At 44.5% G+C, this 26,982-nt stretch overlaps 1 protein-coding gene across 1 annotated transcript in view; it reads left to right on the top strand.

The window, feature by feature from the left end:
* The window catches only part of rcn1 (reticulocalbin 1, EF-hand calcium binding domain), a 38,147-nt gene that overhangs the window by 7,149 nt on the left and 4,016 nt on the right, over positions 1–26,982 (top strand). Inside the window, exons 3-6 of the mRNA XM_070898602.1 lie at positions 2,949–3,142; positions 11,392–11,570; positions 21,857–21,917; positions 25,144–25,343. Coding sequence (XP_070754703.1) covers positions 2,949–3,142; positions 11,392–11,570; positions 21,857–21,917; positions 25,144–25,343 — 634 coding nt within the window. The remainder of the gene's footprint in view (positions 1–2,948; positions 3,143–11,391; positions 11,571–21,856; positions 21,918–25,143; positions 25,344–26,982) is intronic.

The following is a 26,982-nucleotide window of genomic DNA, read 5'->3' on the forward strand; positions in this document are numbered from 1 at the left end:
CATCCCCACCGGCACCTGGAAGTCTCTGGCCAAAGACCGCCCTAAGTGGAGGAAGTGCATCGGGGAGGGTGCTGAGCACCTCGAGTCTCTTCGCCGAGAGCATGCAGAAACTAAGCGCAGGTGGTGGAAAGAACGTGCGGCAAACCAGTCCCACCCACCCCTTCCCTCACCGATTATCTGTCCCACCTGTGACAGAGACTGTAATTCCCATATTGGACTGTTCAGTCACCTAAGAACTCACTTTTAGAGTGGAAGCAAGTCTTCCTCGATTTCGAGGGACTACCTATGATGATGATGATAAATCCAAGGCTTGCTTGCTTTCTTTGTGTTGGCCCCTTCACTCTACCCGTTACCCTTTAATGTTGATGATTTTGAAGAAATTCAAATAATCACAATCCATTTTCACCTAAAATTTCGGTTTGCTTTTTGTATATTTTATTTGCTGGGGTTGATGTTCAGACCTCTGTTACACTAAATCCTTTCACCTATTTGTTTGATAACTGCTAAGTATTTTGATTCCAATGAGAACACTTTTTTAAGAACATGCTGATAGGAATTGTGACTGATGGGTTTGGATAACTGGTTTTAATGTTCACACAACTTCAATTCACCAAAGTTACGGAGCTGGTCTGTGAAGCTCCAAGCGATCAGGAGACTTTAAAAACTTGGTGAGAGTCAAAGCTGAGAATCGAAGGGAAAATAACTGGAGGCATACTTAACCTGACTGCTCCATCGGAGAAACTGACAGGATCGGATTTAAGCCCCACCGATACTACTCCCCATTAAAGAAAGACTTTCATTTATATAGCGTCTTTCACAACCATCGGGCTTAAAGCGCTTAACTGCCAATGAATTACTTTTGGAGTGTAGTCACTCAATGTTGTAATGTGGGAAACGCAGCAGCCAATTTGCACACAGCAAGCTCCCACAAACAGCACTATGATAATGACCGGACAAACTGTTTTTGTTATGTTGGTTGAGGGATAAATATTGGCCAGGACACCGGGGAGAGCTCCCTTGCTTTTCTTCGGAATAGTGCCATGAGATCTTTTACATCCACCTGAGAGAGCAGAAGGGGCCTCGGTTTAACGTCTCATCTGAAAGACTCTGACAATGCAGCGCTCCCTCAGCCCTGCACTGGAGTGTTAGCCTAGATTTATGTGCTCAAGTCCCTGACTAAAGTCTCTATTGGCCTGGGTGTAAAACTGGCATTTCACCTGGTCCATGGGCGTCCCGCCTGGCAAGTTTGGTTAAAATTGCCCCCAAAGGTGTCTGGCCTCAAAGAAATGGCCACGATTTGCCGCTGTTGCAAACTTTCCTGTCAAGTTTAGCCTTGTACTGTACATTTCTGTCAATGCTAACTTACTGTACACTGCTATCAATGGTAACATTGTACTGTGCACTGTTGTCGATGGTAATATTGCACTGTACACTGTCAATGGCAACGTACTGTACACTGCTGTCAAGGCTTCTTCGACAGCACCTTTTACTCCTCTCAGTACCACTGTCTGCCTTTTGATCTGCCAATAGGGAATACTGTACCCTCCGATCTTCTCTGCTTTGTCAGGTGTCAGCTCAGTGGGTAGCACTCTTGCCTCTTGAGCCAGCAGAATGTCAGTTCAAGTCCCATTCCAGGGATTTGAGCACAGAATCTGGGCTGACACTCCAGTGCAGTGCTGAGGGAGCAGTGCACTGTCGGAGGTGCCGTCTTTCAGATGAGTCTGGTAAACTGAGGTCCTATCATTGGACGTAAAAGATTCCATGGCACTATTTCGAAGAAGAGCATGGGGAGTTCTCCCAGTGTCCTGGACAATATTTATCCCTCAATCAACATCACTAAAACACATTATCACATTGCTGTTCGTGGCAGCTTGCTATGTGCAAAATTGGCTGCCGCGTTTCCTACATTACAACAATGACTACACTTCAAAAGTTCTTAATTGGCTGTCAAGGCTGTCTATGATCAGCCATGATCTTATTGAATGGTGGCGCAGGCTCGAGGGGCTGTATGGCTTACTGCTCCTATTTCTTATGTTCTTATGTGCTTTGGGATATGGAGCTATATAAATGCAAGTCATACTTGCATAAGAATTATGAGCAGGAGTAGGCCATATGGCCCCTCAAGCCTGCTCCGCCATTCAGTAAGATCATGGCTGATCTTCGACCTTATCTCCACTTTCCCTTACAGTCAAAAAATCTATCGATCTCAGCCTTGAATATACTCAACAACTGAGCATCTACAGCCTATAGTGAAACTGTTGCTCCTCCAATTCTGGCCTCTTGTGAATCACCGATTTTAATCGCTCCACTATAAGTGGCCGTGCCTTCAGCTGCCTGGGCTCTGAGCTCTGGAATTCCCTTCCTAAACCTCTCCGCATCATTCCTCCTTTCAGACGTTCCTTAAAACCGAATTCTTTGCCTGTCCTAATATCTCTTTATGTGTCTCGGTGTCGAATTTTGTTTGCTAATGCTCCTGTGAAGCACCTTGGGATGTTTTACTGCGTTAAAGATGCTATATAAATGCAAGTTGTTCTTGTACCCACAACTTATATTTTTGTCATGAGTGTGTTCTTTAGTTGAATCAAAGCTTGTGTTGGACTACTCATCTTCCAAGTTCTTCATATTCTGCTGACATCTCATCTGAAAGCTGGCATCTTCGACAGCGCAGCACTCCCTTAGCACTGCACTGGAGTGTCGGCCTGGATTTTTGTGCTCAAGTCCCTGGACTTTAACCCATGACCTTCTGACTCAGAGGCAGGAGTGCTACCCACTGAGCCACGGCTGACACTTCTGAGTCACTATGATTCAATGTAGCGAGAGTCCATGTCAGAAGCAGAGTATCACAAGCTATTACTGCATTGATTGTTGATGGGTTGTTGCTTGTCAGTGAACGTGCACACATTTAACAGCGATATGCTCAAAATGTAATGTTTTATCTATTTTTGCAGAAAAATAATAGAGCGGATAGATGATAACCAGGATCGTTATGTGACTGTTGAAGAGCTGAAGGCGTGGATTATACGGGTGCAGAAGCGTTATATTTATGAAAACGTAGCCAAAGTGTGGAGGGACTATGACCTTAACAAAGACAACAAAATTTCCTGGGAAGAATACAAACAAGCAACGTATGGCTACTACCTTGGTACGTCTACCCTTGTCCAATACTCACGTCTGTTAATCTGATGCGTACTGTCTGTGTGGAAGTGGTAAATAGTCAAGTTTGTGCTGATACTTGCATTGAGAGGGTACAGTGGGTTGTGATGGTTACATGGCCAGCAGCTCTGTCGGAAGCCTCCGGAACAGTCTGGTTCTGTTTATTATTAACTCTGCAGTTGCAGTACACAATACGTCCACATCCACATTCACAGTGTGGAGCTACAAACATTAGAAGCTTACAGCCATTACAGTCCTGGGACTGAGCAATCCAGAGGCCGGGAGATCGAATCCCACCGCAGCAAGCTGTGACCTTATATTTATCCAGAGAACAAACAAAAAAAGCACCATGGAGAGTTCCTGGATTGTTGTAAAACCCAATCGGCTGAGTGGGAATGAGAATTGGGTGGGTTGTATAATGGGTGGTTGATCCGATATCACCTGTCTTACACTCACACAAAGTCAACATTTACCCCCCTCCCCCCCCACATCCAGTCAGCCAAGACCCAATGCAGCCTTCAGGTGAAGCAGGGTTTTGGAGGGTGAGGGAAGGGTTGAGGGGGCAGGGGTAATTAGATCAGAGTGCACTGATGTAATTCAGCCCCCATTTTAAAGTCATGTATCCTGTCATTATTTTTATATTTAAAGAATAAAACAAAGACTTGCATTTATATAGCGCCTTCACGACCACCGGATGTGTCCATTATAAACTCCTATGTCTCGATGTAATTGCACCCTACTGCCTGGGGGCGCTACAGCTGGCAGGAGGTCGATAGTGTGACAAGCCTGCATAAGCAGTTTCATGTACAAATTCATAATTCTAAAAGTTCACAGGAACCGTGTGCAAACATAAGATTTTTAGTAGAATATAGATGAACTGAGACAAAGTCAGCATTAAATCGTACAATCCTACAGCACACAAGGAGGCCATTCAGCTGTTTCTTTGAAAGAGCTGTCCAATTAGTCCCACTGCCCTGCTCATTCCCCAAAGCCCTGCAAATTTCTCCTTTTTCAAATATTTATCCAATTCTTTTATGGAAGTTACTATTGAATTTGCTTCCACCGCCCTTTCAGGCAGTGCGTTCCGGATCACAACAACTCGCTGCGTCAAAACAAAATCTCCTCATCTCGCCTCTGGTTCTTATGAAGTGCAGTCACAGTTGCAATGTAGGAAATACAGCAGTGAAGTTGCCCACAAATAACAATGTGATAATGACCAGATAATCTATGTTTCCTCGTATCGCCTCTGGTCCTTTTGCCAATCACCTTAAATCTGTGTCCTCTGCTCACCGACCCTTCTGCCATTAGCAACAGTTTCTCCCTATTTACTCTTATCAAAACCCGTCATAGTTTTGAACACCTCTATCAAATCTCCTCTTTACCTGCTCTGCTCTAAGGAGAAAAACCCCAGCTTCTCCCGTTTCTCCACATAACGGAAGTCCTTCAGTATTATCATTTATATAAACAATCAAAATTAATTTTGCATGGGAGCAATTTTTTCCCTATTTTGAATTTTTGTTTTTTGACTACTACAATAATATTCTCAGTGCTGGCGGCTGGAGGAAGAAACTTACGTTCAGATGCTCTACATGCATTTGTTTAAGAATAACTTAATGTAGGTTGCAAGTTTCATATCTTTATTCATTTCTCCTCAGAGTTTGTCCCGTTTGGCTGTGACTGTGTTGGAATTTGATCCAGTTTGTGTACCTATATCTTGGAGTGTATCTACCATCACTGTGAAATACTAAATGCCACATTGACCAAATTTGATGAGTGGTTTCCTCCGTAGATTGGTGGTTCCTTTGAAAAGCGAGTGTGCTGTCTGAGCTGCAAGTGTGCACAGACCACCAGCGTGTCACCTGGGAACTGAATCGGCATCAATAGAGACCCCTGTGTGTTCAGGTTGTAACTCACAGCAGTCACTGAAACAGCAGTAAAATTCACAAAGTCGATTAAAGTTACTGCTGGCGATATTAGCAGAGGAATGCCTAGTGAGTTTTTCAAACATTCCTCTGCTAATTCAGTGGAGCTAGCTATTAATCTCCTTGAAATAAATGAGCAATGCCTGTGTTAGTATAGAGAACATAGGAATGTCATACTGTGCCAGCAGTAGTGTCAGCTGTGGCTCCGTGGGTAGCACTCTCTAAGTCAGAAGATTGTGGGTTCAAGTCCCCACTCCAGGGACATGAGTACAGGTTGAACCTGCCTTATCCAGAACTCCCTTATTCGGAACCATTCCCAGTCACCAGATGGCACATGCGCAGAACTCTGACATGAACAAATTGAAGTCCTTCCTCGCGTGCCGACTCCCGTAATCGCTGGCCTGACCCCACGATCCATCGCTGCCCCTCCCCATGATCTCTCTGCCGCACTCCCAGCCCCAAGCCAGCCAGCCCCGATATCCCCTTGCTCAGTACCTGTACCATCCAATTTAACGTGACCACCCCTCATCCAGAAAAATCCCTTATCGAGCCAGGTCCCGAGGGTTCCGGATAAGGGAGCTTCAACCTGTACATAAATTTAGGCTGACATTTCAATGCTGAGGGAGTGCTGCACTGTCGGAGTTGCCGTCTTTTGGATGAGATGTTAAACCGAGGCCCCGTCTGCCCTCTGAAGTGGACGTTAAAGATCCCGGGGCACTATTTCGAAGAAGAACAGGAGAGTTATCCGTGGTGTCCTGGGCCAATATTTATCCCTCAATCAACATAACAAAAAAGCAGATTATCTGGTCATTATCATATTACTGTTTGTGAGAGTTTGCTTGTGTGCAAATTCCCACATTACAACAGTGACGACACTCCAAAAGTACTTTATTATCTGTAAAGTGCTTTGTGACATCTTTCTTTCTTTCTTTCTTTTCTCTTCTTTTTTCTCTTTCTATAATCCAATTAGCGACACCACAATTATTTGCTCATAACTTAAGAAAGAAAGGCTTGTATTTATATAACACCTTTCACAATTACCGGACGTCTCAAAGCGCACTACAGCCAATGAAGTATTTTAGGAGTGTGGCCACTGTTGTGGAAACATTACTCAATCTCCCAGGACATTGTAGAGAAGGAGGCAGATAGTGACTCTGTGCGATAGAGTGAGGCGAGTGATATTGAATCGGCAGCCCATGTTACAGCTCTCCCGATTCTTCATTCCATTGACTTATCGCCCGTTTTACACTGACGCACAAAAAGTCAAGATCTACCCCGAAGAGTTGAGACTAACTATAACTCTTCAGGTGAAGTGGGATCGGATGGTGGGAGATCATCATCATAGGCAGTCCCTCGGAATCGACAAAGACTTGCTTCCACTCTAAAAATGAGTCCTTAGGTGGCTGAACAGTCCAATACGAGAACCACAATCCCTGTCACAGGTGGGACAGATAGTCGTTGAGGGAAAGGGTGGGTGGGACTGGTTTGCCGCACGCTCTTTCCGCTCCCTGCGCTTGATTTCTGTGTGCTCAGCACCCTCCGAGATGCACTTCCTCCACTTAGGGCGGTCTTTGGCCAGGGACTCCCAGGTGTCAGTGCACTTTATCAGGGAGGCTTTGAGGGTGCCCTTGTAATGTTTCCTCTGCCCACCTTTGGCTCGTTTGCCGTGAAGGAGTTCCGAGTAGAGTGCTTGCTTTGGGAGTCTCGTGTCTGGCATGCGAACAATGTGGCCTGCCCAACGGAGCTGATCAAGTGTGGTCAGTGTTTCAATGCTAGAGATGTTGGCCTGGTTGAGGACGCTAACGTTGGTACGTCTGTCCTCCCAGGGGATTTTCAGGATCTTGCGGAGACATCATTGATGGTATTTCTCCAGCGACTTGAGGTGTCTACTGTACATGGTCCATGTCAGAAGGATGGGTATTATTACAGTCCTGCAGACTATGAGCTTGGTGGTAGATTTGCGGGTCTGGTCTTCAAACACTCTTTTCCTCAGACGGCCGAAGGCTGCACTGGCGCACTGGAGACGGTGTTGAATCTCGTCGTCACTCTCTGCTCTTGTTGATAAGAGGCTCCCGAGGTATGGGAAATGGTCCACGTTGTCCAGGGCCGCGCCGTGGATCTTGATGATTGCTGTGCAGCAGGGACAGGTTGGTGGAGGACCTTTGACTATGATTTGGAGTTCAGCCTCTTATGTGCGCAGACGCACGCAGATTTTGTTTTGCCAGCTACCCCATTCTCATTGCCTGTGTGCATAACTTTCCAGGAAGCTATTTTATATTTAATGTGACAGGCCCCATCTGAACTGCCTGGTGCTCTCAGGTAATGCAGGAAATGTCCGCTATACAAAGTCGTCCAATTCACAGACCCTTGGGTCACACAGGTGTATGGCAGAATGAACACAGCTTTATTTTAGTGCAGTGCAAGTCCAAATGATTTAGACCAGCTTGAGCCCTGTAGTTTAAAGAGAAAGTTATGATGGCACCTTGCTGCAGAATACACAATATTAATGCCGCAAGTGGACAAAGCAGCCTGCTTGATTGGCACCCCATCCACCACCTTCAACATTCACTCCCTCCACCACCAGCGCACTGTGGCATCTACAAGATGCACTGCAGCAACTCGCCAAGGCTTCTTCTGCAGCACCTCCCAAACCCACGACCTCCACCACCTAGAAGGACAAGGGGAGCAGGTGCATGGGAACACCATCACCTATAAGTTCCCCCTCCAAGTCACACAACATCCTGACTTTGACATACATCGCCGTTTCTTCATCGTCACTTGTCAAAATCCAAGCACTTCCTCCCTAACAGCACCTTTACTGCACGGGACTGCAGCAGTTCAAGAAGGTGGCCCACCACCACTTTCTCCAGGGCAGTTAGGGATGGGCAATTGCCAGCGACGTCCACATCTGGAGAATTAATTTATAAAAATGCTGCACCAGGAATATTACCTCAACATAAGATCCAGGGTAGAGTAGTAAAGATACAAACATTAGGGTCATCGCAAATGTAACTGGAGCCTAAGCTGGGATAGTTGGGGTAGTAAAGGTACTTCAATGGGCCGAATGGCCATTTGTCTTCCTGATCATTTTTATATATTCTTAAGTGTCTGTAATGTCTGCTGTACTTTGTTATTCTGAGATTGAGTTGAATTTATTTTTATATGGTATTTTTATGGGTTTTTCTGATTTCTCTTAAATTTTTATATGGAATTTTAATGGAATTTCCGTGTTCTTTAAGTGTAGGGCAAATTAAAGAAAGAAACAGTCGTTGGATATCAGGCTAATTTGAATTAATATTAACCGGCTACTCCCGGTAATTATTTTTCAGAGTATTCCAAATCTACGGTTCATGGTATTATTTAAATGCTTCCTGGTTTTAATTTCAGCATCAATATTCTCTCAGTCAATCAAATAATGGTTGGTCTCAGTGTAGTTTTGAACAAGCCGTATGGTATGTACGGACTAAGCGGGACATCTTAAATATTCCTAGTGCGACATCTTAAATATTCCGAGTGTCGTATGACCTGAAAGCTGCGTCCAGTTTGCAAGCAGTGGTTCCGTTATTAATGCCAATTAACCCCGTTTTATCTCTTGACCCCTAAAGGACTCGCCCATCCCTGGCCTGGAGGTTAAGGTTGCAGTGAGTCACAGGAAGCCATTGCTAGCCTCAGTCAGCCTCAGACTGGGATGGCGATGCCCCAACACCATTCCTGACGTTCCTTGCGGAACCATCGCCAGTGGGAATTGCTCTGCTGCTGAGAGAAGCATTGAGGATCACTTCAAGTCATTCCTCCCCTGCCCCGTACTCCTATTCTGTCACTCCATTCATGCACTTCTACCCACTAATAAGGGGATAGAAAATAAAATTATCCCCGAATGTCAAGGAATCATTAGTACGTCATCGGCTGGAAAGCGCTTTGGGACGTCCTGGGATCATGAAAAGTGCTATATAAATGCAAGTCTCTCTTTCATTTCTCCCTCTCTCTATACTTCTTTCTCTCTCTTTTTCTCTTCCTCTCTCAATTCAGGTCTTTTCATGCATAAAACATCTAGCAAGAAGTGTGTAAAACATTATTGACTATAATGTGGTTTCAGTACATCGGGCAAACCTCTTTGTGTCCTAGACCCCTAAACTATACCTTGGTGGGTCTCAAATTTCTCGAAGTAGAGAACGTTTTCTGACCTTTTGGAACAAAAACTACACACACATTCTTTTTTTAAACTATGATTTAATTAACCTGACATACAAAAATGTGAAGGGCTACAGATTTGATATTTGGTAGGGATAGTCTGGTATATCTAGGAAGATCATTTTGACTTTGTGGGAGGGTGTAAAATGGGTGATAGTGACTGGGCGCCCCGTTTTACATCTCTCCCGAATTTTATTTCTGATGACTTCCAATGAAAATAAAAATGGGGAGAGATGTAAAAATGGACCCATTTTACACAACCGCACAAAGTCAGAATTGTCCCCCCGCCCCCCACCCAACCCCCACCCCCAGTGTGCATTTCCCAGCCATCACACATTGAGAGTCACAGGGTAGATTTTCAATGATCGATCGCCCATTAATCTGCCCAATTTTAATTTCCATTAGTAAAGTGTGGGATTTGAGAGAAGACCTGTTGACAGCTTGTTTTTGGAATACTTCAATCAATAAAAAGAATGACTTGCATTTATATAGCGCCTTTCACAACTACCGGAGGCCTCAAAGTGCTTTACAGCGAATCAAGTACTTTTTGAAGTGTTGTAATGTGGGAAACGCGGCAGCCTCCGTTTACATAAGAACATAAGAAATAGGAGCAGGAGTAAGCCATTTGGCCCCTCGAGCCTTCTCTGACATTAAATAAGATCATGGCTGATCTGAACTTGGCCTCAACTCCATTTCCCTGCCCGCTCCCCATGACCCTTGACTCCCTTATTGTTCAAAATTTTGTCCATCTCCACCTTAAATATATTCAATGACCCAGCCTCCCCAGGGTAGAGAATTCCAAAGATTCACAACCCCCCCAAAAAGCAGCACCTCTGCCTGCACAGCACTCCCTCAGTCTTGGACTGAAATGTCAGCCTAGATTTATGTACTCAAGCTCCTGGAGTGGGATTTGAACCCACAACCTTCTAGGCCTCAGAGGCAAGGGTGCTACCCACTGAGCCACAGCTGACACTTTATGGGGGAACAATGCTCCACTCCCTGGCGCATTTTGATTTCACTTTGTGTTTAGTGTATCCATAAACTTTAACTGTGAACAATGGCGTGGGTTGGAGTTCATGATGGTCGTTCTTTCATTTCCTTAATTGAAGGCGATCATTGCAACAATGTGCTTCGTTGGCAGCTCACAGATTTGACCCTCACTCCAAATTTGGAGCCCACAACCTCTTAATTTCCAATAATGAAAGTGGTATAATGAAAAGTTTGCTTATTTTTATAGACGGCAGTCAATAACGTGGGTGTAGCTGTCACAGCAGAGCTTTTGATTTAGCCACACCCATTTCGTTGATTGGCAGCTGTAAAGATAAATAAAAACTTCATGCTGCTCAATCTCGGTAAGTAAGCAAAATATGACCCGTACTGCTTGTATGTTATTTATTTAAATATATATTCAAGTAAAACACAGAAGATTTGAACTGTATTAAGGGATGGCTGCAATATGATTCTGATATATAAATCTGTTCCTGCTTTGTATAGCACTGAGTTCCAACATAACTGTGGCGATGTACCTCAAATAGTTGATGTATTGGAATTGTCAACGTGCCTGCAATTTTTAATGTCAAAAGAAATGGGAGTAGGAGTAGGCCATATGTCCTCTCGAGACTACTCTGCCATTCAATCGGAACATGGCTGATCTTTGACCTTAACTCCAACTTTCCCGTCCGATCTCCATATCCCTCGATTCCCCGAGAGTCCAAAACTCTATCCATCTCAGCCTTGAATATACTCAACGACTGAGCATCCACAGCCCTCTGGGGCAGAGAATTCCAGAGATTCACAACCCTCTGAGTGAAGAGGTTTCTCCTCATCTCAGTCTGAAAAGGCCGACCCCTTATCCTGAGACTGTGCCCCCTAGTTCTAGACACTCCCCACGGGGAGAAACAACCTCTCAGTATCTACTCTATCAATTCCCCACAGAATCATGTATGTTTCAATGAGATCATCTCTCATTCTTCTACACTCCAAAGAGTATCGGCTCAATCTCTGCTCATTGGAAGCTTGATTGCCGTTGACATAGTGGGATATATGAAAATTATCTGGGATACTTCCAGTAGGTCTGGTTTGCAACAACTCATTAACTCAGATCCTGGCCTTCTGTGGATCACAGAGAACCCTGAGGAGTTTCAAGATGCAGCAGAGCAGCTCAGCTTTAAGAAAATGCTGCCTCGGGATGAGCGGAGGTTCCATGCTGCGGATCTAGACGGGGACATGGTGGCCACCAGGGAGGAGTTCACCGCCTTCCTTCACCCAGAGGAGTTTGACCACATGAAGGAAATTGTTGTTTATGTAAGTACTCGAGTCTCTTTATCGCTCCTGAATCCGTGTAGAATCAACAACAATTAATATTTGCATAGCGTCCTTAACGTTCTGAAACGTCCCTAGGCGCTACACTAGGAGTATTATGAGATAAAACAATTTGGCACCGAGCTGCATATGTAGAAATTAGCGCAGGTGAGCAAAAGCTTGGTCAAAGAAGTAAGGTTTAAGGAGCGTCTTGAAGGAGGAAAGAGAGGCGGAGAGGCGTAGGCAGTGAGTTCCAGAGCTTGGGGCCTAGGCAACAGAAGGCACGCCCACCAATGGTTGAGCGATTGTAATCAGGGATGCTCAGGAGGGCAGAATTAGAGGAGCGCAGACATCTCTGGGGGTGTGGGGGGAGCGGTGTTTGTGGGGCTGGAGGAGATTACAGAGATAGGGAGGGCAAGGCCATGGAGGGATTTGAAAATAAGGATGAGAATGTTGAAATCGAGGTGTTATTTAACCGGGAGCCAATGTAGGTCAGCGAGCACAGGGGTGATGGGTGAGCGGGACTTGGTGCGAGTTAGGTCACAGACAGCTGAGTTTTGGATCACCTCATTCAATCTTGTAGTCAGAATCATAGAAGCTTACAGTGCAAAAGGAGGCCATTCGGCCCGTCCCTGTGCCGGCTCATTTAAAAGAGCAGGCGTGTTTAGTCTGACTTCCCCGCTTTACATCTGTAGTCCTGTAAGTTCCTCATCCTCAAGCACCTGTCCAACTCCCTTTTAAAATTATTTATAGAATCAGCTTCCCCCACCTTTTCAGGCAGAGCGTTCATTTTCTTTCTTTCAATAACTATATACATCACCTGCAAAAACTTTTTCCCCTCTCCCTCCCTGAGACCTTTGAACTGTAGTTTGCAGTGCATCAGCTCAAAGGCATTCTTTTAAAGAGCATTAAAACATTAAAATGACGCGAAGATTAAATTGCCATAATTTGGTTACTGGCTGCACCTTGTGTGGGAAACGCCAGCTCTGGATTCAGACTGCACCATGACCTTTGACTGAGAATATCTTTCCTACCTTCAATGTCAGCTGTGGCTCAGTGGGTAGCCCTCTCCCCTCTGAGTCAGTCTTGGAGCGAACACTGCCTGATCCTTAGAACAGAGAAAGAAAGGAAGACTTGCATTTATATAGTGACTTTCACCAACTCGGGACATCCCAAAGCATTTTTCAGCCAATGAAGTACTTTCAAACTGTGGTCACTATTGTAATGTAGGAAACGTGGCAGCCAAGTTGCGCACAGCAAGCTCCCACAAACAGCAATGAGATAATAACCAGATCGTTTGTTTTTCAGATGATGGTTGAGTGATAAATGTTGGCCCAGGACACCCGGGGAGAACTCCCCAGTGGGTAAAGGATTTGGGGACAGAGAGAGGCGAAAGAGAGAGGCCGAAGGTATTAGAGAGACTGAGACTGAAGGAACACTTTAAAATGAAAATGTTGTTTTGTGTGGCAGTGTGAATAGTAAGATGATGGTGTTCATTTTTTGGGAGGACGGGATATTTTCTTTGAATTGGGAACTGAATGTAGAGGGCTGAATGTGTGAAATTTAATACAAATAATCCAGCTATAGAATCCTGAATGTGTTCATCAACTTTCCCTAATCCATTCAATAGATTCACTGGCAAGGCTCAGCATTTGTGTATAATTCTGATCTAAGCATTAATTGTGTCCTACTACTCATGTTTCCCTTGCTCAAGACCGCCGCAATCACCTCTTTCACACATAACCGTTTAGATTTTGTCGGCTTTCAACGTAGAGTAGAAAATAGGTGCAGGAGTAGGCCATTCGGCCCCTCGAGCCTGTACCGCCATTCAATAAGATCATGGCTGATCATTCCCTCAGTTACCCCTTTCCTGCTTTCTCTTCCTTGATCCCCTTAGCCGTAAGGGCCATATCTAACTCCCTCTTGAATATATCCAATGAACTGGCATCAACAACTCTCTGCGGCAGGGAATTACATAGGTTAACAACTCTCTGTGTGAAGAAGTTTCTCCTCATCTCAGTCCTAAATGGCCTACCCCTTATCCTAAGACTATGTCCCCTGGTTTTGGACTTCCCCAACATCGGGAACATTCTTCCCGCATCTAACATGTCCAGTCCCATCAGAATCTTATAAGTTTCTATGAGATCCCCTCTCATTCTTCTAAACTCCAGTGAATAGAGGCCCAGTTGATCCAGTCTCTCCTCATATGACAATCCAGCCATTCCTGGAATCAGTCTGGTGAACCTTCGCTGCACTCCCTCAATAGCAAGAACGTCCTTCCTCAGATTAGGAGACCAAAACTGAACACAATATTCCAGGTGAGGCCTCACTAAGGCCCTGTACAACAGCAGCAAGACCTCCCTGCTCCTATAGTCAAATCCCCTAGCTATGAAGGCCAACATACCATTTGCCTTCTTCACCGCCTGCTGTACCTGCATGCCCACTTTCAGTGACTGATGAACCATGACACCCAGGTCTCGTTGCACCTCCCCTTTTCCTAGTCTGCCGCCATTCAGATAATATTCTGCCTTCGTGTTTTTGCCCCCAAAATGGATAACCTCACATTTATCCACATTATACTGCATCTACCATGCATTTTCCCACTCACCTAACCTGTCCAAGTCACCCTGCAGCCTCTTAGCGTCCTCCTCACAGCTCACACCGCCACCCAATTTAGTGCCATCCGCAAACTTGGAGATATTACACTCAATTCCTTCATCTAAATCGTTAATATATATTTTAAAGAGCTGGGATCCCAGCACTGAACCCTGCGGCACTCCACTAGTCACTGCCTGCCATTCTGAAAAGGACCAGTTTATCCCGACTCTCTGCTTCCTGTCTGCCAACCAGTTCTCTATCCATGTCAGTACATTAACCCCAATTCCATGTGCTTTGATTTTGCACACCAATCTCTTGTGTGGGACCTTGTCAAAAGCCTTTTGAAAGTCCAAATACACCACATCCACTGGTTCTCCCTTGTCCACTCTGCTAGTTACATCCTCAAAAAATTCCAGAAGATTCGTCAAGCATGATTTCCCTTTCATAAATCCATGCTGACTTGGTCAGATCCTGTCACTGTTTTCCAAATGTGCTGCTATTTCATCCTTAATGATTGATTCCAACATTTTCCCCACAATTGATGTCAGGCTAACCGGTCTATAATTACCCGTTTTCTCTCTCCCTCCTTTTAGCTACCCTCCAGTCCAGCTAAGAGTAAATGAGCTGGAGTACAGATCTGATCAATTGGCATTTACATATATTTAATGGGGGGAAATTTGTGGTCGGAGGCTTCCTTCAGACAAACACCTCCGACCCGAAATCTTTTAACGAAAACACCTGGTGGTCCTGGAGGAACCTACGATTCTGGTCTGAGGCCTCCATTCGCTGTGCAGCGTATGGGAACATGTCTTCCAGGTACATATTCGTATCCTGGAATCATGTGGGCCTGAACCACCAATCACCAGGTAGTATTCTCATTGATAATAATAGGAGTTGTGTTTGTACGGGCTCCCATTACTATCAATGAGAATAACCCCCTAAAACAAGAAACAACACAATAAATAAAAAAACACCTCACATATTTAAAATTAATTGAAATTGAATGTTTTAGAAAAAAATATATAAATTTGTTTTTAAATGTGTTTTAATAGGGTTAAAAATAAACTTACCTTAATGAACAGGTGTTTTAATATAAAAATTATTGATTACATTTAATGTTTCTATGTTTTAAAACTCTTATGCTGGTAAAAGTAGACTATACGCCTACTTGGAATGGGAGGTGGAAGATCCAGTTGTCGTGGCCCACATGGCTACCAATGACAAGTAGAATAAAGAAAGAGCCCCTGCTAGAAACATAGAAAATAGGTGCAGGAGTAGGCCATTCGGTCCTTCGAGCCTGCACCACCATTCAATAAGATCATGGTTGATCATTCCCTCAGTACCTCTTTCCTGCTTTCTCTCCATACCCCTTGATCCCCTTAGCCGTAAGGACCATATCTAACTCCCTCTTGAATATATCCAATGAACTGGCAACAACAACTCTCTGCGGCAGGGAATTCCATAGGTTAACAACTCTCTGAGTGAAGAAGTTTCTCCTCATCTCAGTCCTAAATGGCCTACCCCTTATCCTAAGACTATGTCCCCTGGTTCTGGACTTCCCCAACATCGGGAACATTCTTCCCGCATCTAACCTGTCCAGTCCTGTCAGAATCTTATACGTTTCTATGAGATCCCCTCTCATCTTTCTAAACTCCAGTGAATAAAGGCCCAGTTGATCCAGTCTCTCCTCATATGACAGTCCAGCCATCCCTAGAATCAGTCTGGTGAACCTTCGCTGCACTCCCTGCTGAGGGAGTATGAGCAGCTAGGAGCTAAATTAAAAAGCAGAACCACAAAGGTAATAATCTCTGGATTACTACCTGAGCCACGAGCAAATTTGTATAGGATAAATAAGATCAGAGAGTTAAACACATAGCTCAAAGATTGGTGTTGGAGAAATGGGTTTCGATTCATGGGGCACTGGCACCAGTACTGAGGTAAGAGGGAGCTGTTCCGTTGGATGGCCTTCACTTGTCAAATAACCCTTAATATTCAGTACCCAGCCTTGGTCACCTTGAAACCATGTCTCTGAAATGAACGGAAATTAATAAAGTCAAAGAGCAAGGAGAAGGCAATAGAGTGTGAGAGGAAGGGACAGAATGTATAAAAATAAGAGTGTATCAGAAAGTGGGGTCAAAACAGGGAAAATGGTAAAAACGCAAAATTAAAAGTTCTTTATCTGAATGCACGCAGCATTCGTAACAAGATAGATGAATTGATGGCACAAATGACTATGATCTGATAGCCATTACAGAAACGTGGTTTCAAGGTGACCAAGGCTGGATACTGAATATTAAGGGTTATTTGACAATTCAGAAGGATAGACAGAAAGTAAAAGGAGGTGGGGTAGCTGTGTTAATAAAGGATATCAGTGCAGTAATGAGAAATGATTTTGACTCTCAAGATCAAGATGTAGAATCAGTTTGGGTGGAGATAAGCAATAATAAGGGGAAGAAGTCACTGGTGGGTGTAGTCTATAGGCCCCCTAACAGTAGCTACACTGTTGGATGGAGTATAAATCAAGAGATAATGTTGGCTTGTAAGAAAGGTACGGCAATGATCATGGGCGATTTTAATCTTCATACTGATTGGACAAATCAAATTGGCCAAGGTAGCCTTGAAGAAGAGTTCATCAAGGAAATCATCCTGGATACACTTTGGTTCCACAATGTACTGTTAATCAGGGAGCAGGCTATCTTGGATCTGGTACTGTGTAATGAGACAGGATTAATAAATGATCTCATAGTAAAGGATCCTCTAGGAAATAGTGATCATAGCATGGTTGAATTTCAAATTCAGTTGGAGGGTGGGAAAGTTGGATCTCAAACCAGCATCCTGATCTTAAATAAAGGCGATTATGAAGGCAGAGTTGGTTAAAGTGGACTGGGAAAATAGATTAAAGGGTAAGATGGTAGAAAACTAGTGGCAGATATTTCAGAATTGCTCAACAAAAATATATCCCAATGAGAAGGAAAGACTGTAAGAGAAGGGAGAACCATCTGCAGCTAACTAAGGAAGTAAAGGATGGTATCAAATTGAAAACAATGGCATACAAAGTGGCCAAGATTAGTGGGAGGCCAGAGAATTGGGAAATTTTTAAAAACTAGCAAAGGACAACTCACAAAATAATAAAGAGAGAGAAGATAGATATAAGAGTATACTGGCAAGAAATATAAAAACAGATACTAAGAGCTTCTACAGATATATAAAAAGGAAGAGTAGCTAAAGTAAACATTGGTCCCCTAGAGGATGAGACTGGGAATTAATAATGGGGATCAAGGAAATGGCAGAGACTTTGAACAAATAATTTGTATCGGTCTTCACGGTAGAAGACACTAAAATATTCCAATAATAGATAATCAAGGGGCTATAGGGAGGGAGGAACTTAATACTATCACTAATGAAGTTGTACTCGGTAAAATAATGGGACTAAAGATGGACAAGTCCCCTGGACCTGATGGCCGTAAAAGAAGTGGCTGCAGAGATAGTGGATGCATTGGTTGTAATCTACCAAAATTCTCTGGATTCTGGAGAGGTCCCAGCGGATTGGAAAACTGAAAATGTAACGCCCCTATTTAAAAAAAGAAGGGAGACAGAAAGCAGGAAACTATAGACCAGTTAGCCTAACATCTGTCGTTGGGAAAATGCTGGAGTCCATTATTAAGGAAGCAGTAGCAGGATATTTGGAAAAGCATAATTTAATGAAGCAGTCAGCATGGTCTTCTGAAAGGGAAATCATGATAGACAAATTTGCTGGAGTTCTTTGAGGATGTAATGAGCAGGGTGGATAAGGGGGAACCAGTGGATGTGATGTGTTTGGATTTCCAGAAGGCATTCGATAAGGTGCCACATAAAAGGTTCCTGCACAAGATAAAAGTTCATGGAGTTGGGGGCAATATATTGGCATGCATAGAGGATTGGCTAACTAACAGAAAACAGAGATTTGGGATAAATGGGTCATTTTCCGGTTGGCAAACAGTATTTAGTGGGGTGCCACAGGGATTGATGCTATATTAATCTATATTAATGACTTGGATAAAGGGACCGAGTGTAATGTAGCCAAGTTTGCTGATGATACAAATATGGGTAGGAAAACAAGTTGTAAGGAGGACACAAAGAATCTGCAAAGGGATGTAGACAGGCTAAGTGAGTGGGCAAAAATTTGGCAGATGGAGTTTAATGTAGGAAAGTGTGAGGTTATCCACTTTGGCAGGAAAAATAAAAAAGCAAATTATTATTTAACTGGAGAGAGATTGCAAAATGTTACTTTTCAGAGGGACCTGGGGATCCTTGTGCATGAAACACAAAAAGTTAGTATGCAGCTACAGCAAGTAATCAGGAAGGCAAATGGAATGTTGGCCTTTATTGCAAGGGGGATAGAGTATAAAACCAGGGAACTGTATAGGGTATTGGTGAGGACACACCTGGAGTACTGCGTATAGTTTTGGTCTCCTTATTTAAGGAGGGATATACTTGCACTAGAGGCTGTTCAGAGAGGGTTCACGAGATTGATTCCCTACTTGAAGGGGTTGACTTATGAAGAAAGGTTGAGCAGGTTGGGCCTATACTCATTGGAGTTTAGAGGAATGAACGGTGATCTTATTGAAACATATAAGATACTGAGAAGGCTCGACAAGGTAGATACAGAGAGGATGTTTCCCCTCGTGGAGGAATCTAGAACTAGGCGGCATAGTTTCAGAATAAGGGGTTGCCAATTTAAAACTGAGATGAGGAGGAATTTCTTCTCTCAGAGGGTTGTAAATCTTTTGAATTCTGTGCCCTGGAGAGCTGTGGAGGCTGGGTCATTGAATATATTTAAGGTGGAGATAGACAGCTTTTTGAGCAATGTGAATAAAGGGTTACTGGGAGCTAAGCCCAAGATCAGATCAGCCATGATCTTATTAAATGACGGAGCAGGTTCGAGGGACCAAATGGCCTACTCCTGCTCCTATTTCTTATGTTTGAAGGACATTCGGCGAGCAAGAGTTGGGCAAATAGCCCAAATCTCTGCCCCGTGGATGACATTCCATTTGCCTTCCTGATTACTTGCTGTAGCTGCATACTAACTTTTTGTGTTTCATGCACAAGGATCCCCAGGTCCCTCTGAAAAGTAACATTTTGCAATCTCTCTCCAGTTAAATAATAATTTGCTTTTTTATTTTTCCTGCCAAAGTGGATAACCTCACACTTTCCTACATTAAACTCCATCTGCCAAATTTTTGCCCACTCACTTAGCCTGTCTACATCCCTTTGCAGATTCTTTGACAGATTGCAAAAGGCGGTTCTCGGCGCATGTGCATTGCGCCCCAAGAACCGGCATTTGCGAGGCCTCTTCGGGGGCGTGCGCACATCGTACACACTCAATTTTCGGCTCAATATCTTGTTCCAAGCGTAACATTTCTTGGCAAACATCGCTAAAGCGTTCATCGCAGTGTAACTACTTGAAAGTATAGGACTGGGATCCCTGCTAGTTTAATGAGTACAGCCTAACAATATTAGCAGAAACCTTTGAATGACATTGCTCTGTCCACCAATTTGACACTGGTCTTAACCCAGTAAATTTTAGGCTTACATACTCACTTATCAGTTTTAAACTTCAGCAACATTCTTAATTTATTTGTTGTTGGGACAAGGGGAACACCACACCTGCAAGTTCCCCTCCAAGTCACACACCATCCTGACTTGGAAATATATCGTCGTTCCTTCATCGTCGCTGGGGAACTCGCTCCCTAAAAGCACTGTTGGAGCACCTTCACCACACGGACTGCAGGGTTGAAGAAGGCGGTTCACCACCACCTTCTCCAGGGTCAATTGGGGATGGGCAATAAATGCTGGCCTTGCCAACGATGCCCACATCCCATGAATGAATAAAAGAAAATGTCTGCAGTACTGGCAAGGCAGTATTTATTACCCATCCCCAGTTGTCCTGAGGGTCTTCAGATGCAACCACATAATGTAGGTCCCACCAGGTGTTGAAGCAGTTGGGTTTCTGAGCCTTCATACTTGAGCCAACCCACAAAGTACCAGATTTAACTAATCCAATTTCACAATGGCCTACGATGGGATTTAGCACTCCCGACCTCTGAGTTGCCAGTCTGGTACTGCAAGCAGTATTCCAACTGTAACCACTTGGCTACCATACCCTATGGAAGTCTTTGCCTGGGTCATTTTTCTCAAGACCCTCATCACAAGCCTCTTCAAGCAGCTTAGTGGAATCGGTCAGTCTTGCCAGCAACTGCAGTTCATGGAGGGGAAACAAAACACAGGAGATGAAATTGCAGCTGGACCTACCTCGCTTGTGGGGGAAAAACGTTGACATTTCCAATAAAATATCTGCACGCTCATTGGGTACTGGCTATGTTTCTAATTGAGGGGGGTTCAGGTGATTACATCTGGATTACTGTACCGAGACTGTAACATTGTTTAGCAACATAATACATCAAAATTACAGCACGGAAACTGACGATTCGGCCTCACTGGTCCATGCCGGTATTTATACTCCACTTGAGATCCCTCCCTGTGGGAGTGCTGCACTGTTGGGGGAGCCGTCTTTCAGATGTGGCGTTAAACCAAGGCCCCGTCTGCTCTCTCAGGTGGACGTAAAAGATCCCACGGCACTATTTTGAAGAAGAGCAGTGGAGTTATACCTGGTGTCCTGGCCAATATTTATCTCTCAATCAACATAACAAAAAAACCCAGATTATCTGGTCATTATCACATTGCTGTTTTTGGGAGCTTGCTGCACGCAAGTTGAATGCCGCGTTTCCTACATTACAACAGTGACTACATTTTAAAAGCACTTAATTGGCTGTGAAGCACTTCGAGACGTTCGGTGATCGTTAAAGGTGCTATTTAAATGCAAGTTTTCTAGAAGCGCGCAGTAGCTAGTTGTAAGGCAGCAGTGCAGCACTTGAGTTGGGTTGCCGATGTCCTGTTGTGCCTTCCGACTGCTGTTGTTGAAAGCGCTGCCTGCTGCTGTGTTCGATGAAAAGGTGCTGTAACCCACGGGTGATCTCAAGGGCACGGTGCCAGTCGGTGCTTTTTTCTCTGTGCAGTGTTACAACTATACAAATACAACCACAGGCCAGAGAAGCTCTCTGAGTCGTGGCCAACATTCATCCCTCAACCAACACGAAAAATCAGATGATCTGGTCATGACGTTGCTGTTTGTGGGAGCTTGCTGTGTGCAAATTGGATGCCGTGTTTCCCAGATTAAAAGGGTGCCGATATTTCAAAAATATTTCACTGGCTGTGACAACAACTTGCATTTATATAACGCAGTTAGTTAAACTTCCCGTGGCGGTTCACATGAGCGTTTATCAAACAAAATTTGACACCGAGCTACACGAGGAGATATTAAGACAGGTGACCAAAAGCTAGGTCAAAGAGGTGGGTTTTAAGGAGCATCTGAAAGGTAGAGAGAAGCAGACAGGCGGGGGAAAGGAATTCCAGAGCTTGGGGCGCGACCACCAATGGTGTTGCGATTAAAATCGGGGATGCTCGAGACCAGAATTGGAGGAGCGCCGAAATCTCGGAGGGTTGTAGGGCTGGAGGAGATTACAGAGAGGGATGGGCGAGGCCATGGCAGCAAAAACGCTTTGGGACATTCTGAAGTTGTGAAAGGTGCTATATAACGGCACTTTCGTCCTTTGTATAGTCAGTAACTGTACTTAGTGTGTTTTTATCACTAGGAAACACTGGAAGACATCGATAAGAATGAAGATGGATTTGTTGATGAGGATGAGTACATTGGTAAGGAATGACTCCTTTCAAATCACTTACTTTGACCCGTTTCTTATTTTCTGATAGATTCCATTCAATCTTTTCCGGATCGTTTCCCAGTCAAACTATCAAACTGTATTGGTTCCTTGTTCAGGTGCCTCTTCCCCTGCAGTAGTGGGGAGAAACCGAACTCCAGGTTTAAAAGCTTCAAACTCTCTGTGCTTCTGCATGTTCATCACTGGCTAGACTCAGATCTGATGGATGGGAAGCTCAGCAGCTGATAACGGGCAAAAAAACCAGGGGGGAGGTGAGGACATTTTTTTTTAATGCAATGAATTGTTGCGATTTGTAATGCGCTGCCTGAAAGGGCGGGGAAGCAGATTCAACCTCAAAAGTGGATTGTATATATAACTTCAAAAAGGAAAAAAAATGTGCAGGGCTATAGAGATAGAGGAGTGGGACTAATTGGATCGCTCTATCAAAGAGCCGGCACAGGCACGATGGGCCGAATGGCCTCCTTCTGTGCTGTATGATCTTATATATTCCAGTACCATCATAAAACATGGCAAGAATAACCCATACTAACTGCTGCACAAGCAAGATTTAATCCTCACTTTTACGACTGTAATCAGCATTTCTCTTTTACTCATTTTCATAACTGTGTCTGAATGTATTGCAGGTTAGCACCTGAACATATTGAAAATATTTACCTGGACATCGGTATGTGCCTAATGAATTTTTTGTTCACCGTGATGTCACATACAGTAGCTGACATAAATACAAAGATTTGTGCATTAGTAAGTGAATTATTAGCACAGGTTGGACCTCCCTTGTCCAGCACCAACCCTCGTCCGGCATGATTCTGGCGGCCGGGGGCGCATGCGCAGAACGCGGCTGACCTCCAACCTGACTTTGGGGCCGCGCCAACACTTGGCTTGCCGACACACGGGCCGCGTCAACACCTGCTGGGGCTGCGCCAATACTCGGCCTGCCGAGGGCCCGCCGATATTTTGGGCCCGCCCGGGGCGCTGACCTCGGGCTTCCACCTCTCCCCCCGGGCCACTGACCTCCCCTCATCCAGCAAAATCCCTTATTCGGCACAGGCCAGGTCCGAGGGTGCCGAATAGGGAGGTTCATTCTGTAGCTGTGTCTAGGAACATAGGATCAGGAGGAGGCCATTCCACCATTCAATGAGATTATCGCTGTTCTGCGACCTAACTCCATATACCTGCCTTTTGCCCATATCCCTCCATAACCTTGGTTAACAAAAATCTATCAATCTCCGATTTAAAATTAACAATTGACCTAGCACCAATTGTCATTTGAATAAGAGAGTTCCAAACTTTTATCACCCTTTGTGTGTAAAAGTGTTTCCTAATTTCACTAAAATTTTTAGATAATGTCCTAAGACTCCCCAGTGAAAATAGTTTCTCTATCTACCCTATCAGTTCCCCTTTAATATCTTCTGTCAAATCACCCTTTAATCTTCTAAATTCCAGGGAATACAACCTTAGTTTGTGTAGACACTCCTTGTAACTTAACCCCTGGAGTAAAGTTTAAATTACGAGGAGAGATTACGGTCGACCATAATTCCTCATCGTGCGGTCAGTGCATTTAAAGAAAGAAAGAACTAACGTTTATGTAGTGCCTTTCATGTACTTTTTGGAGTGTAGTCACTGTTGTAATGTGGGAAACGTGGCAGCCAATTTGCGCACAGCAAGCTCCCACAAACAGCAAAATGATAAATGACCAGATAATCTGTTTTAGTGATGTTGGTTGAGGGATAAATGCAAATGCATTGTACAAATTCAAATTTAAATACAAAAAAATTGAATTCATTTGACTTTTGGCTCTAAGGATGGAATGTTTCAGTTGCGATAACACTGGTCCTCTGTGAAAGAAAGAGAGACTTGCATTTATATAGCGCCTTCCACGAGCACCCGACATCTCAAAGCGCTTTACAGCCAATGAAGTACTTTTGAAGTGTAATCACTGCTGTAATGTAGAAAACGTGGCAGCCAATTTGCGCACAGCAAGCTCCCAGAAACAGCAACCAGATAATCTGTTTTTTAGCGATGTTGATTGGGGGATAAATATTGGAAGGGATAACTCCCCTGCTCTTCTCGAATCATGTCACGGGATCTTTTACATCCACCTGAGAGAGCAGACGGGGCCGCGGTTTATTGCCTCATCCGAAAGACGGCATCTCCATCTGAAACCACGTCCCCTAGTTCTAGATTTCCCCATGAGGAGAAACATCCTCTCTGCATCTACCCTGTCGAGCCCTCTCCAGTATCTTGTATGTTTCAATAAAGTCACCTCTCATTCTTTTAAACTCCAATGTGTATTGGCCCAACCTGCTCATTCTTGCTTCATAAGTCAACGCCTTCATCTCAGGAATCAACCTAGTGAACCTTCTCTGAACTGCCTCCACTGCAAGAATATCCCTCCTTAAATATGGCGACCAAAACTGCACACAGTACTCCACGTGTGGACTCACCAATACCCTGTACAGTTGTTGCAGGACTTCTCTACTTTTATAATCCATCCCCCTTGCAATAAAGGCTGATGTTCCATTTGCCTTCCTGATTACTTGCTGTACCTGCATACTAACTTTTTGTGTTTTGTTTTTTTGTGTTTTGTCTATCTCCCTAAATAATGTGATTTAAGGATTGAGAAAGAAATAGAGCGAATTAGAATCACATTCGATGCTGAAAGAGAAACAGAGAGAGAGGGTATGAAATATTGGATTAAGAGAGAGAGAGAGAGAAAAAAGAGACAGAAAAGTAAGAAAAATTGTAAACATTTTTGATTCGTAAATCTCTTAACGATAATTTACTACATGCAGGAATGCGACTCAACACCTTAAACTGTTCCCTTTCTGGGCCAAGAGGTTTATTGCCCGTTATTAACCATTATCACGTTTTTAAAAGAGTAATGGAACCATGAAGTATGAGCCCTAACATGCTGAGGTGAGTTTAACGGACAATTAATGTGCAAAAGCAGCAAGTTGTTAACAATAATGGGGAGGCGAAGGGCGAGATGTTGCTTGTGGAAGGCAAACGGTGGAGTGGCATAAATCCACCCGCAAGATCTGGAGATTTGCAACTCACTGGTTTGGATATTAGTAGAATCAAGGGATATGGAGATAGTGCAGGAAAGTCACCACACACGTGTAGTGAAATCTTGCACTGGACGTTTAGCGGCACAAGGGCTCATTCAGGCGGTCGAACTCATTGCCTTGATCTACTTTCAGACGATATGTTTGCACGGGAAGAAGGTGCCACCGAGCCCGAATGGGTCAAGACAGAGCGGGAGCAATTTTCCGATTTCCGCGACTTAAACAAGGACGGGAAGATGGACAAGGCTGAAATCCGACACTGGATCCTCCCGGAGGATTATGACCATGCACAGGCTGAAGCCAGACATCTCGTCTATGAGTCTGACAAAGATAAGGTGAGTAGAAATACCTTCCTGTAAGCCTGCAGAGGCCCCTGAGGGACGCTAACGGGGCGCAAACCATTTTCCGCCTGAGCACGGCGCCGCTAACAATCCCCATGAAATTCCATGGAAGTTTATTGGCGGCGGTGACCAGTCGTACTCCACTGCACCGACGATGACGCCGTCGTCATCGCACGCAGCGACCCGTTTTCGCCCCAGAGCGAAAATTCGGCGGGCAATTGCGCCGGGCAATGACAGCGAAGGAGTTAAAGGGGAGGTGGCGTGCCCGAAAATAAAAAATTGGCCGACTTACAGGGTGCATTGTTGAACTCTGGGTCCTTGCTGTGATCTGGCAGCCCAACACTCCGCTTGAGTGCCGGGCTGATGCTTGGCCCTCCCCTTTAATGAAGGCGAGGGCCCCTTACACATGGCAGTGCTATGTGTCCAAGCGCATAGCACTGCCTCTCTCCATGTGCGTCCACTCTGCTCATGCACCGCAGAGCAAGGGGAGCATGTTATTTTGCGCTCCACTTGCTCTCGGGGGTGGTAACCCCAATATCGTGAGCGGGGAGCGACTTCCGTGCCTGGCGCAGGGACTCCCACCTCGCGGCTGTTACTGCCCCCAAATGGGGCGTTACACAATTTCCCCCCCCATAGTATCTTACAGCACAGCAGGAGCCGTTCAGCCCATCATCTCTGTGCCGGCTCTTTGAAAGAGCTGTCCAGTTTAGTCCCACAGCCCAGCTATTTCCTCATAAACCTGCAAATTAGTCCTCTTCAACTACATGTACAACTGGCTTTTGAAAGTTCCTGTGAAATCTGCCTTCACTTCCCCTTCAGGTGGTGCGTTCCAGATCATAGCAACCCTCTGTGTGAAAAAACTTTCCTCGTTTCCCCTCTAGTTCTTCTGCCAATTATTTTAAATGTGTGAACTCTGATTACCAACCCGCTTGCCAAAGGAAACAGTTTCTCCCTATTTGCTGCTTCAAAATGCCTCTCGATTTTGAACAACTCTATTAGATCTCCCCTTAACCTTTTCTGCTCCAAGGAGACCAATTCCAGCTTCTCCAATCTCTCCACATAACTGAAGTCCCTTATCCCTAGTATAATCCTTGTAAACCTCCTCTGCACCCTCTCCAAGGCCTTGACATCCTTCCTAAAGTGCGGTGTCCAGAACTGTACACAAAACTCCAACTGAGGCCTAACCAGTGATTTGTAAAGGTTTAGCATGACTTCTTTGTTTTTGTATTCAGTGCCCCTATTTACAAATCCAAGTACCCCTTACACTTTCTTAACCACCTTATCAATTTGCCCTGTCTTTGAAGGTAAAAGATTTGTAACTATGCACCTCCAGGTCCCTCTGCTCTTGCCAGAGGATAATGACCACCTGCGTGTGACGATGAGGTATTCATCTAATTGTGGGGTTTGAATGATGTCATAAGAACATAAGAAATAGGAGCAGGAGTAGGCCATAGGGCCCCTCGAGCCTGCTCCTCTATGCAATAAGATCATGGTTGATCATCAACCTCAACTCCACTTTCCTGCTCTATCTCCATATCCCTTGATTTCCCTAGATGCCAAAAATCTATCGATCTCAGCCTTGAATATATTGTGAGACTCAGCATCCACAGCCCTCTGGGGCAGGGAATTCCAA

The sequence above is a fragment of the Pristiophorus japonicus genome, chromosome 14, assembly GCF_044704955.1.
Source record: "Pristiophorus japonicus isolate sPriJap1 chromosome 14, sPriJap1.hap1, whole genome shotgun sequence".
NCBI lineage: Eukaryota > Metazoa > Chordata > Chondrichthyes > Pristiophoridae > Pristiophorus > Pristiophorus japonicus.